General features: G+C 36.2%; 1 protein-coding gene across 29 annotated transcripts in view; it reads right to left on the reverse strand.

Moving 5' to 3' along the window:
• Positions 1–12,500, reverse strand: part of LOC122637828 (MAP7 domain-containing protein 2-like) — a 95,173-nt gene that overhangs the window by 24,312 nt on the left and 58,361 nt on the right. For all 29 annotated transcript variants that reach the window (XM_043830262.1, XM_043830272.1, XM_043830268.1 and 26 more), the window contains one exon: positions 821–889. In XM_043830262.1, coding sequence (XP_043686197.1) covers positions 821–889 — 69 coding nt within the window. The remainder of the gene's footprint in view (positions 1–820; positions 890–12,500) is intronic.

Raw genomic sequence — 12,500 nt, forward strand, 5'->3', positions numbered from 1 at the left:
TAGCGGGACAATAATGTTCGCATGGGATTCAGCTTTGTTCGTTCGAAGAGAACACTGTTACGCAAAGAGGATGTCGTACCGGCATTTTGCGATTTGGAGTAACGAAGAAACGTGAGAGATGCAATGGTGATCCTTTCTCGAGAAATTCTTAGTGCGTTTTTTCGAGAGTTTGTAAAGGGCGAGAAGGATACGTGTTTCTTTGACCTTTTCCCTCATCCTTATATTTACTTCTTTTGAAATTTTCTCTTTCTTTTTTTTTTCTTGATATATATATATATATATATATATATATATATATATATATCTTTCTTTTATGATATAGATATTTTTCAACAGAACGTAGGATATATAAAAGATCGAATCGAAATTGCTTTGAATAAAGGAGAACTATATATATATATATATATATATATATATATATATGTATACATATATATATGTGTGTGTATATGTATATGTACATGTATATGTATATGTATATAAATACACGGATAAAATCGGCAGGCAAAAAGGTACAAATAGAGTAGCAAAAATATTTTATAAATTATGTGACGACGACGTTTGTGCTCGTGCATGAAATATGAGTGTCGATTGCGAAAGAAGACAATAATAAATAAATAAATAAAATTAAAAACCGGATAGCTAATAATCAAACCGTAGAAAGAAATCGAAGCGAACAAAAAAAAAAAAAATAATTCCAATGAGAGAAGCCGTGGGGTGTATCAATGAAGAGAAAGATAGAACGAATATAATATAATTGAACGTTAAATGTTTTCAAGCATCATTTTTAACGACGAATCTAGTTTGTTTACTTGCTTACCCTTCGTGAGAGAGTGGCGATTGTGTGCAGAACTGGTCCTTTGGTTAATTTCCTCAGAAGCGGCTCCAGCTGAAAGAAAAAAGAAAAATAAAAATATTCCCTTAGTTCTCTTACTGTCGTAGATAAATACATAAAATCGAAGATCCATATTGTATGTATCTCTATTACGTTTAAAACGACGACGTTTTATAATTTAAAATCATGAGATCATCTTTTAGAACGAAACGTTGAAAATAATAGATGCGTAACGAAGGTAACGAAGACGATGTTAACTGTTTTATAGGAAAAGTAAGTTAATGTCCGTATCATGGTGCAAAGCTTGAGGGAAAAAGCTCGTTGGGTAGCGTCTTCGTTATACTCTCGAAACGTTCGCTAATCAATTTCGAACGTTCACAAGGATTTCTCTTTGATGTCTCATTAACGAGACAAAAGGGCACGACATCGCTTTAGTTCGCCTCGTCGCGGTCTTCGCGTCCGTAAAATTTTAATTTAATAAAAATACAGACCGCACCTTTCTATTATCTAAATAATTTTTCGTCTTCGACGTTATTAACTGACTCCTTTTCCATCGTTGATCTAATTAAAACAAATATTTGATCTGAAGAGAGAAAACGTTTTCTCACTTTTCAGTCGAAATACGAGCACGTCGACAAACTCTCCGAAGCGTGTCTCGAAGACGAATGCTCGTTTACACATTAATAAATATCACATGGTTTATACCGAACGTGTGTTTCGTAATAACACAATAATAATTCTACGAATTATAGGTATGTTTATTTGGGAGAGACGATCGACATTCTAATGATCTTGAAACTCAAAGAACATAACAACAATCGGAGATGTTGACATTGTCGGATATGATAACATTTTAAATGAGTTTTACGTTCTAATTAGACTAACAATAGTAATCGTATATAAACAATGCTAATTTCTTCGTCAGAATGAAACAACGCCGATAAGAATTGTTGACCGTGAAGCTTAAAAAAGAAAAAGAAAGAAAAGAAAAGAAAACGAAAACGACGATATTGTTGATAACGACGATAATGTTAATAACGGTGATCAAAGTTATATGTAACAGAATGGTATAGAAAGTTTTCGCATCGAAAATAAGGTATCGCATCACGTTCGAGATGAATTCTTTGTCACGGATCCTCGAGTACGTGTATATCAAAGGAAGGGATCGTTAGTCTCGGCGCAATGAATATGCATATTTGTTTTTTAATCCATAGGGAATCGCGTATCGCGTCAAGTACAAAAAAGAAAGAAGAAGAAAAAAAAAAAGAAAAAGAACACGAAAATCATTGTGAGTCGAGACGAGCTCGTGAAAATTATACGAAGATACGATGTTAGTTAGCCTTTCGCACGACTAATTATCCTTCTTACTTGGAACTCTTTAAATCGATCTATTTTACTTCGTGGAAGGAGAGAAAAGGAAAACGAGAAAAAAAGAGAGAGAGAGAGAGAGAGAGAGAGAGAGGAAAAAACGATCGCGATAACGCATGAACGCAACGATTCGAAACGTCCGATAATTCCAAGTTGGTCTAAGTTCTCGTGAACAGTGAAAAGTTACAACTAAGAAAGGAAAGAGGAAGAAAACTTTTCCTGAAAGTTTCTTTTACATTTTCCAAAAAGCAACGACGAGAATCGGATCGTAAAAGGCTCGGCTTTTCTATCGTTTCTCGACTAACCGATCTACGTGTACATAGCTCGTTTCATTTATATTTCTCCCCTTTTATCGAGAATTAACATAAGCTCGTTGTAGTTTATACCTTTTCTAAGGTACATTCGAATCGAAATTCTCGTTCGGAGAACGTGTATAAATCCGAGCATAGATATATATGTGTGTGTATACTTAAGTATATAAATCCTCGTCGTAAGCTTTAGTATTTCTTTTTCATCGTTTTATTTCTTTTTTCTTTTATTTCGTTTCTTTTTCTCTCTTTCTCTCTCTCTCTCTCTCTCTCTCTCTTTTTGAAGAAGAAGAATCAAATCGGAAAGTCGTAAGAAAACTTCGATAAATAGATATGATCCATCGATCGATCGGTCGATCGATCGAATTAATCGACGGATTTCGCGATTAATTATTCAGAAATATCCGAGAACGACAAAGCTTCTGTCGAAAACGTTAACGATAATAATGATAAGTGATGGATCGATCGATAAGAAACGCTTATATTTTGTCGTTCATTCGTTCATTCGTTCTTCTTCTCTTTTCTTCCTTCCTTCCTTCTTTCCTTCCTTCCTTCCTTCCTTCCTTCTCGTTTTCCTGCTAATAGCTCGTTTTATAGGTGGCTCCTTCGAGACGGCAAGCATTATCGCTATCCCAGAGACCCTCCTAACTGAAAATCCACGCTATTAAAACGTCACAGACGAGGAACATCGTATCGAGATAATGGGAATGGAAAAAGCTCTGACGACGCGATGAATATCAAATTGTAATTTTGTGACAGGAAGCAGTAGCCACCACCAAGTCTTTGGCAAATGTACTCCAAAATTCATTTTCCCATCTTCCATTAACGTCAATTTTATGGATATAGATATATAGAGCGATGCTTAATTATATGGGTTACAAGCTTCACAAGATGACAGAACTCGTTGGAAAAAGAAAGAAAGAAAGAAAGAAAGAAAGAAGGAAAGAAAGAAAAAGAAAGAATAAAAAAAAAAGAAACGAGGAAATAAATAACGAAAAAACGAAAAAGGTCTTGAAAGTGATTCATCGGAAAAATAGTTTCGTATCGTGATCATCATGATAGGATAATCAGTTATTTCTGTAACGTGTTTTTAACGTAGATATATCAAAGTCGTAGATATAGTCGAAATAATAAAAACTTTCTCGTGTGCACCAGGGGAAAAAAAAATAAAAAATAGGTCAGGATGAAACCAGCACGTTCTTACTTGGGTCTCATCGATGAGTTTTCTCGTCAGAGAGAAAATAAAGGATCTAGCTAGAGGATTCTGAACTAACGCTATGCTGAAAGAAACGAAAATGAAAAAAAAAGAAAAAGAAAAAGGAAAAAGAAAAAAGAAAAAGAAAAAGAGAAAAAGTGAAAAATATACGTGCATTCTCTCTCTCTCTCTCTTTCTCTCTCTCACACACACACACACACACACAAATATACACATTTCTCTCATGGACTCTCTTGAATTTTTCGAAACAAAAGCAGGCTTATCCAACGACCAACGGAAGTAGACCTTCCATCGTATCGGACCGAATCCTCCTATTTCGCACTCCGCTCGACTCATCAATGGGTCTGTGTACATATTCACGAGTAACTAAAATCTATATGTATATATATATGCATGTGTGTGTGTATGTGTATGTAACTACTCATATACACGTTCGTGATAACATATTTCTCTCTTTTTCTCTCTCTCTCTCTCTTCCTCTCTCTATCTCTGTCTCTATCTCTCTCTCTTTTTCCTCAGAGTAAAAGGAGCGCTTCCTGCCGGCATGCACCACGTGCACGGCAATATTCGCGGATTTCCTTTAAATGACTAGCAAATCTCGAGGATAGGAAGAGATAGAGAGAGAAAGCGAGAGAGAAAAGAGAGAAAGAAAAAGAGAGAGAGAGAGAGAGAAAAAAATATTAGAAAAAGTTACCGGGTATCGCTATCGAGAAAAAGCGCAGTTGCATCTGCCGAGCGTGTTTCGCATTTGGATTACGACCAAAAACGCACCTGCAGTGAGAGATTTACGTGATATCGAGTTCAAGAATATTAACGAGAACGTAAGACACGATACTCTCCGTTTCTTATCTTCAATCTGCGGAATATTAAAACAACTTCGTATATTCGTATCTGTCATACGATATAATCCATAAGATGAATATAAATCATTTTTAAATAACTAATAAGGTTGCTCGAGCGCAAAGAAAAAAATCTCTTCAAACGAAACGAATCGATCGATATATAATATATTTTCTCTTATCATTGTAAAATAAAGAAAGGAAATCTTATCGGGAATAAGAAAGGAGAGAAAAAGGAAAAGAAGAAGACGATGAAGAAGGGGTAGTTTACCCATTATTCGAATACCAAACTACAAAGGTTCTTTTTCTCTTGTTCTTTTTCTTCTTTCGTGTCGCATTCTCTTTGTCGCGGACTTCTTGGCGGATTTCAATTGGCAAAACTACCACCGAGAGAAATTTCTTTTTTCTTGCGGACGTATCGCCACTAAAAGTGAACAAAAAAAAAAAAAGGAGGCTCGGTCTCCGAACGAAAAAAACGAAAGAAAGAAAGAAAGCAAGAAAGAAAGAAAAAGAAAGAAGAGAAAAAAGAGAAATAGGTCGACCGATTAGAAAGAACGGTATGTTGTACTTATGCTTATTCTTTTTTTACAATGGATAGGTGATTCCTTTCATCGATCGCATAGATGATGAGCTAGTTTGATGAGTCCTTTGATTTTTTTCTCTCTTTCTTTTTTTTTTATTTTTTTATTTTTTTTATATTTTCTGTCTGTTCCAAATAAAAATAAATACTTGCATCGATGATCCTTTCTATTTCCCGCCTATTGGAATTTCTCTATTCGAACGATTTTAAGTCAATGTTAACCTCACGAATTTCGAGAACGTCGTTTCGCCGCAATTACCTGGGGTGAATGGATACGTTGAAGAAGACAAACGATCTTAATCCGATATACCGTGCGAGAATTCGAGATATTCTCCGACTAATCTCCCGGATGCAACGACAAATGGTGCATTGTCCGACGTCGCATTCCGTTTACAAGAACGGTCGTAGCGAGTCACAGACGACCCTCGATATAATTCCTAGGACGATTGTTTTCCCCTAGGCAAGGACGATTCCAAAGGAAGATACTAACGAGCCTCACAATTAGCTTCGTGAAAGTCGATATAATCAATGTAATTCTTCTATCTTTCTGAATTTGATAATGATCGATTAAAATGAATAATAAAAGATCCTACTGACCGAATGTCAAGAATACAATCTACAACAAAATTATTATTTCGATCTATGATTCTTTAACGCGTTGATTGCCTCGCGAATTTTTTATAATTTTCATTCCGAGAGCTACGATTATATTCTTTTAAAAGTATGTTTATTAATTTTTAATTTAAAAGAATTATTTAGTAAATTGACGAAAGATGTCATACGTAAATAAAGAAGGAAAAAAATTGTTAAAAAAAAAAAAAAATCAGTTCAAAAAAGAAGAAAGAAAAGGAAAGGAAAAAGAAAAACGAAGAAGAAGAACACTTCGAAAATAAAGCAACCTTCGAATAGGTCGATAATATTCACGATGAAAAATATAAAGGTACGTAATAATATCATTGACGAAGGGAGTCAGCTTCCTGTCTATCGAAAGATCGATTCACGAGTATCGAAATGTAGAAACGTTTATAATAAGAACCTCGATATCAGACTTATCAATTGATAGCCACGATTATATTGGGTCAGCCGAGCGCGCCGTGGGGGATTCGATGGGATGGAAAAGTATCCGGTGAGACCCTCCATGCGATTTCACATATGATTGGATCGCAATATCCCAGCATACAATGCCGGTTATTGCTGCTCGATCGTTTACGAGAAAAGTAACATTAAGATAAAACTGATAATTTTTCTTCGAAGGATGATCAAAACCTTCCCCTCTATTTATTTGACCACCATTCATTCCTTTAAATTTCGACAAAATTTTTTGGAAGATTTACAACAACGCACGAAGATATTTTTTGTTTGATGCTTGTAAAAGTTTCACCAAAGTCTTTCGTTTAATTAAATAAAACAATGCAATTGTATTTTTTAAGAGTTGTATAAATAAAAAATGGTATTAAAGTAAATTAAAGATTCATCGTATTATTTCCTTAACTTTGTATTAGTATTGTAACTAGTCTGGTTGAACAAGTGCACAAGTACATAGGTCTGAGTATAACTGGAGAGACCAAAATAAAGGAAGTGTGTGTGTGTGAGACTGACTGACTGATAGCAGAGTTTTAACTGTAATAGAATTTCATTACAAGTTCATCCCGTATTACAACTGCCTTCGGAAGTAATATCAGTTGATGCAAAGTTCGGGTCGACGAAGTAGCTAAACGGACGACGAGTTAGCATGCTAGTCTTTTCGTTGCTCTTTCACGATTAGTTAGGATGTGTCAAGATCGTGGAAGTTTTTTTAACGAATCGATGATATTATAAAGCATGGAACAACAACTTGTTTCGGACAGTTACCCGTAGAATAAAAAAGATAAAACGAAAGAAAAGTTTCTTTCGCTGATAATAATTATGCAAATGTCGTTTACCCCTACCATGGTGTCGAGTCAATTTCAATATTTTAATAAAGCGACGTAATTACGAAAACAGAATGAGGTCGTACGAAGCGTATTCTTCCCATGAAAGAAGAACTACTCGGTTGCTCGATCTCTCGAAAGTTGGGCGTGTCCCAGCTGGAATGATACTACGTCGGCATTAAGCGAGAAGGATCTAGCTTGCCAAGATGCGAATGGTGAAATTATTTAGAAATGCATTGACTACATATTCCCGAGAGAGTATCTCATCTCGTTTTTGATCGGCATCAAAACAACGATCCAAACCAGTTCGTATTATTCTTTTCCTACGAATAGAGAATCTGATCGATCTTAGATCTTGTAAAACGTTCAAGATCCAACCAGCATGTACCTATTATTTTCTCCCTTGTAATCGTCAAAAAAGAAATGAAAAAAGAAAAGAGAAAAAGGAACATTAGTCGAAGCTTGCCAAATTTACGTGACCAGAGTTTTCCATTTAAATCCCCATCGATCGTACGTTTCTTGCGTTTCGTGAAAATCTCTTTTTATATTTCTCTCTCTCTCTCTCTCTCTCTCTCTCTCTCTCTCTCTCTCCCCCCTTTCTCTGTACTTTACGAAAAAAGAAAGTGTAGAAAAAAACTAAAAAACAAAATCAAAAAAAAAAGAAACAAAAAAGGAAACAGAAACCAAAACACGAGTAAAAAATTTTGATCGACGGTCGATCGAATTTTGTTTCTTCTTTTTTGTTCTATCTTTCTTTTTCTTTGATTTTTTTTTCTTTTTAATCGAATCTTGCCTCAACGAATACCGAGCCTATCACGTTCGACACCGATACGCAGCTATTAAATTTGACTTGCGTACACGTGACTGGAGCGTAATCGATCGTCCCAATGGCCAACGAGACACGTGCACGTCTCTCTGTTCTCTTCCTCTTCCTCTTCCTCCTCCTTCTATTTCCCATCCTCCTCTTTCTAATTATCATCATCATCATCATCATCATCATCATCATCATCATCATCATCATCATCATCATCATCATCATCATCATCATCACCATCATCATCCATCGAGCTCGCACGATATCGTCTGTTCATGACGCGAAACTAAACTTTACAAGCAACTTTCTAATTTAAGATATCTGATGATGATGATGAGACTTCTCTATCGTGCACGGTCAGACAGGAACATTCTATTCGTTTGAAATGTTTCCGCCGTTTCGTGATCCTCTTCTAAGTCAACGAACGTTAGTTACAAACGATTATTACTATGAAAACGAACGGTACTTCGTTATAATAAAGTAAAGGAAAGTGGATACGATGTCGTGCAAACTTGAAACTGTGGGCTTGAAAAAGGAAACAACTTTTCGAACTATTCCGCGAAATGAAAAAAAAAAAAAATCGAGAAAGAGAAAGATAGAAACAAAGATAGGAAGAAGAGGGGAAGGGGTGAGTGGGGATAAGGGTGGGAGTAGGAAGGAAAAGACACTAAATTACGGGATACGGGATTTTAATACGATACGACGAAACTTTTCGTGTGTTTATCGAACAACGAGAAGCTCGATTCTCTTGCTCGGAGAAAATATCAGAGTAACTGCCTAAAAGAGACTCAACTTTTCGACGTAGAGCTTGAACTCGAAAACAAAGAGAGAGAGAGAGAGAGAGAGAGAGAGAGAGAGAGAGAGAAAGAGAGAGAGAGATGATTATCATTTGCTCGGATGGTTACAGATTCATGAGCGACAATAAGGACATTAAGCTATGACGGTATAATTGGCACTCGCCGTACTTGTTTCAATTACTAAAACGATCCTAGTTTTCTCGAGAGAACGTAGACAATACGGTCGGAATGCGACAATGAAGACCCTTTAGCTAAAAGTGGAAAACGGAGAGACGATCCAAGTTTGATATCTTCGAATGGAGTTTCAAGAATATCCGTGCAATTCATATAATGGCAATTCGTTGATTTAGAACAATAGGCTTTGGGAAGAAAAAAAATGAAAGAGAGAATGTAATCGACCTTGTGATCTTTCGTTCTTTCCAAGTTATTTATATATAATATGTTATATATATATATATATATATATATATATATATATAAAATAAAAAATAAAGAAGAAAAGAAGAAGAGATAAGTATTCATTAATAATGAATTGATTCTTATTTAAAGAACATTTGGATAACATGAAAAAGTTACAATGTTATAGTCAACTTCGAAGAGGGATGATTATATCGGACAGTGATAAAAAAAGCAACTTGAGCTTGCAATAAAGTCGTAAACCAACAAACATATCTACGGCCCCATTTTTAATCTCAAGCCTATCGATCAATTATTCTCGCGAGTTCTGCATACGACACGCGTTTTAGGTCGAGATAATTCTAGGAAACGTGAGAACAACGAAATTCGAGGCTGGCTTGCCAACGAGCTTGTACTTTCCAGTTAGAGATCCTACTTCTTCTTCTTCTTCTTCTTCTTCTTCTTCTTTTTTTTTCTTTATTATTTTCCCTATCTATCTATCTCTTTATCTCTTTATCTCTGTCGCTTTTTACTGAAACGTTAGGACCAGCAGAAGAAAGCTAGCCGGTTTGGCAGGAATCGGAGACCGAAGTCAGCGATTCGCGTGGTCGGACAGCTTTTTTTTTCTCGAGAAGCAAAAAAGTTGAGAGGGAGAAAGAAAGAGAAAGAGAGTGAGCAAGAAGGATCTCTCGAAACGTAGAAGCCATTGTAACAGCCACGGACAGCTTTTACGAAGCTATTGCTCCCTCTCTCTCTCTTTCTCTCTCTATCGATACACACACCGCGACGATGTATCGACTTGAGGAAAGATGGGTCGAGACCCTCCTTGAGATTCGAGTGACGTTACGTCTACGTTCTATCCTCGTGGAAATATTCGAAGGACTACCTTTTTTATTGGAATATCATGCCTGTATCGAGAACTTTCTGTCGACGGACAAAAAAGAAAAGAAACAAAAAGAGAAAGAAACAAAAAGAGAAAGACACAGAAAGAGAAAAATCTCTTCGTTGTTCTCTTCCTTATCATCTTGCTATCTACAACTGCGATGACAGCTCCTTCATTTTTTAATATCTCTTGGATTCTCGCTCATCTTTCTATCCTCGAATCCTCTTCATGTTCGTTACTCACTCTATTCTTATACATTCGTTCTTATTTGTCGTTTATCGATAACCAGCATTTTTTATTGCACACGTCTATTAGTGTGCGTGAATCGTTACATAATATATACGATAACGAAAGGGTGTACGTAATTGTTTGTAGTCTGGCAAACTTTCATTCGTGAGTAATTTAAATATCGATTATTCCTAACGACAGAAAAAGAGAGAGAGAGAGAGAAAGAAAGAGGGAGAAAGGGAAAAAGTAAGAGGGAGAGTAACGAAAAACACGAAAAATTGTTTATATTCGATTATCGACCCGAAAAAAGAAAACTAAGGGAAGCCCGACAAACAGAAAGTTTGCTAGAAACATAAATTGATTTATAAATAATGAAGAAGAAAAAAAAAACAAGAAAGAAAAGAGAGGGAGGGTGAGACTACAGTATTCACGAAAAAAAAAGAAAGAAAGAAAGAAAGAAAGAAAAAAGAATCAAATGTCATTGTTGCAATCAATGAAATATTTACATTCTTCCGTAGGAATGGTACATATAAGCCTGGAAAAATCTATTCGTTGAAAATTCGATTTTATTCTTTTTATTACCTAGGAAGAAGAGAGATACGAGTTTGCGATGGTACACATTTATTTTATTTTTTCTTTCCCCCGTTTCGAAGTCGAAAAGAAAAATGAAGGGGAAAAAAAGAAAAAGAAAAAGAAAAAGAAAAGAAAATTCAGGTGCTGATCTTTTTCGAACAACAAGAGTTCTATCGCAAATCGATACTCTGACGATTTATTCTCGTAGAAAAATCATATAAAAATATATATTCGAAGGATGAATAGTTTACGAGATAGTATGCCATATAGCGACAGTACAATCGTCGATAAATGCGACCCCAAAAGGAAGATGTTCACCACCACGCAAACCGCATTAGGATCGTGTTGCATAGCAGTGGTCATAATCGACAATTCGACATAAGTTTGTGGGTGTTCCGCGCGAGCGAAATCTCTTCTCAACTGTATAAACTGCAACGATATTGCAGAGAACGAGAGAAAGAGAGGGAGAGAGAGGGAGAGAGAGAGAAAGAGAAAGAGAGAGAGAGAGAGAGAGAGAGGGCAAAAGAGGGAGAAAGAGAAAGCAAACTGCACGCGATGCGTACACAATGGCTTTTCTCTCTCCACACCTTATACACACTAATACATATGCACACAGTTTCTCATACTGACGTAGCAGGTACAGCAGACTACACAACATAGTGTTCACGCCTGCCGACACGTCTCTTCGACAAAACAATTACGTTGATCAACGACAGGCGTTGCCCGTGAAAACCGCTTTGTCCTATTACTACGGCACGCAAGATGTATCGATAACATTGGCTGTTGATCCAACGACGATTTCGCGAACAATTTCAATTGGTATATACGACCTTTGTCTCTCACGACTCCGATATCAACGTCGGGGAAAGCTCAATCATTTTACGAGAGAACGATTATCGATCGTAAAAACGTCACGCGGAAACACCTGGTTTTATTTTGAAAAGATATCCAACGAATCGCTAGAATAATAATGCATACACCCCTCTACAATCGACTTATTCTCATTGGATCAAGTCAAGTGGCATTCGAATGGCATATTAAATTCTTCAGTTTTAAATTCGAGCCGCGTATATTTTTAGTTTGAATAAGAAAGGAAAAATAAAGAAAGAAAGAAAGGAAAAAGAAAAAGAGAAACAATATCTCTATAAATACATATCTACGCATAACTCTTTTCTATTTGTTTCTATCGCATTTCTTAATTGCAATGGCGTCGAACAATGCATACGAAAAAAGCATATGCAAACGGCAGTTGTTAAACTCCAAACCGAACGAAAATCCGCGAACGATTACAAGGATCGCGGTAGCAAAGATTTTGAGTGCTTTCACCGCGTCGAGATCTCAGTAGAGAGGGTTTGCAATAGTTCTCTCTCTCTCTCTCTCTCTCTCTCTCTCTCTCTCTCTCTCTCTCTCTCTCTCTCTCTCTTTTTTCGGCTATTTTACGAGGAAGAAAAGCACTTTGAAAGCTTCGGGAACGGTTCTCGGAGTATATCACGAAAGCACTTGAGTTTTACGTGTGCCACGTAGCTGGAGAATGCTGGCTACAGAAGGGTAAACGTACTCGAGGCGAGATATCTCGATTTTTTCGAAGGAAACAAACGCTTGAGATGAGAAAGAAAAAGAGATAAAAAAGAATTTAAAAAAATATATATATATGACATGAGTATACGCGAAAAAAGTCCGTAATCTAGTTGAAAGAGGGGAAAGGAAAGAAAAGAAAAGAAAAGAAAAGAAAAGAAAAAAAGAAAAAAGAAAA

Source organism: Vespula pensylvanica, chromosome 2, assembly GCF_014466175.1.
Source record: "Vespula pensylvanica isolate Volc-1 chromosome 2, ASM1446617v1, whole genome shotgun sequence".
Classification (NCBI taxonomy): Eukaryota; Metazoa; Arthropoda; class Insecta; order Hymenoptera; family Vespidae; genus Vespula; species Vespula pensylvanica.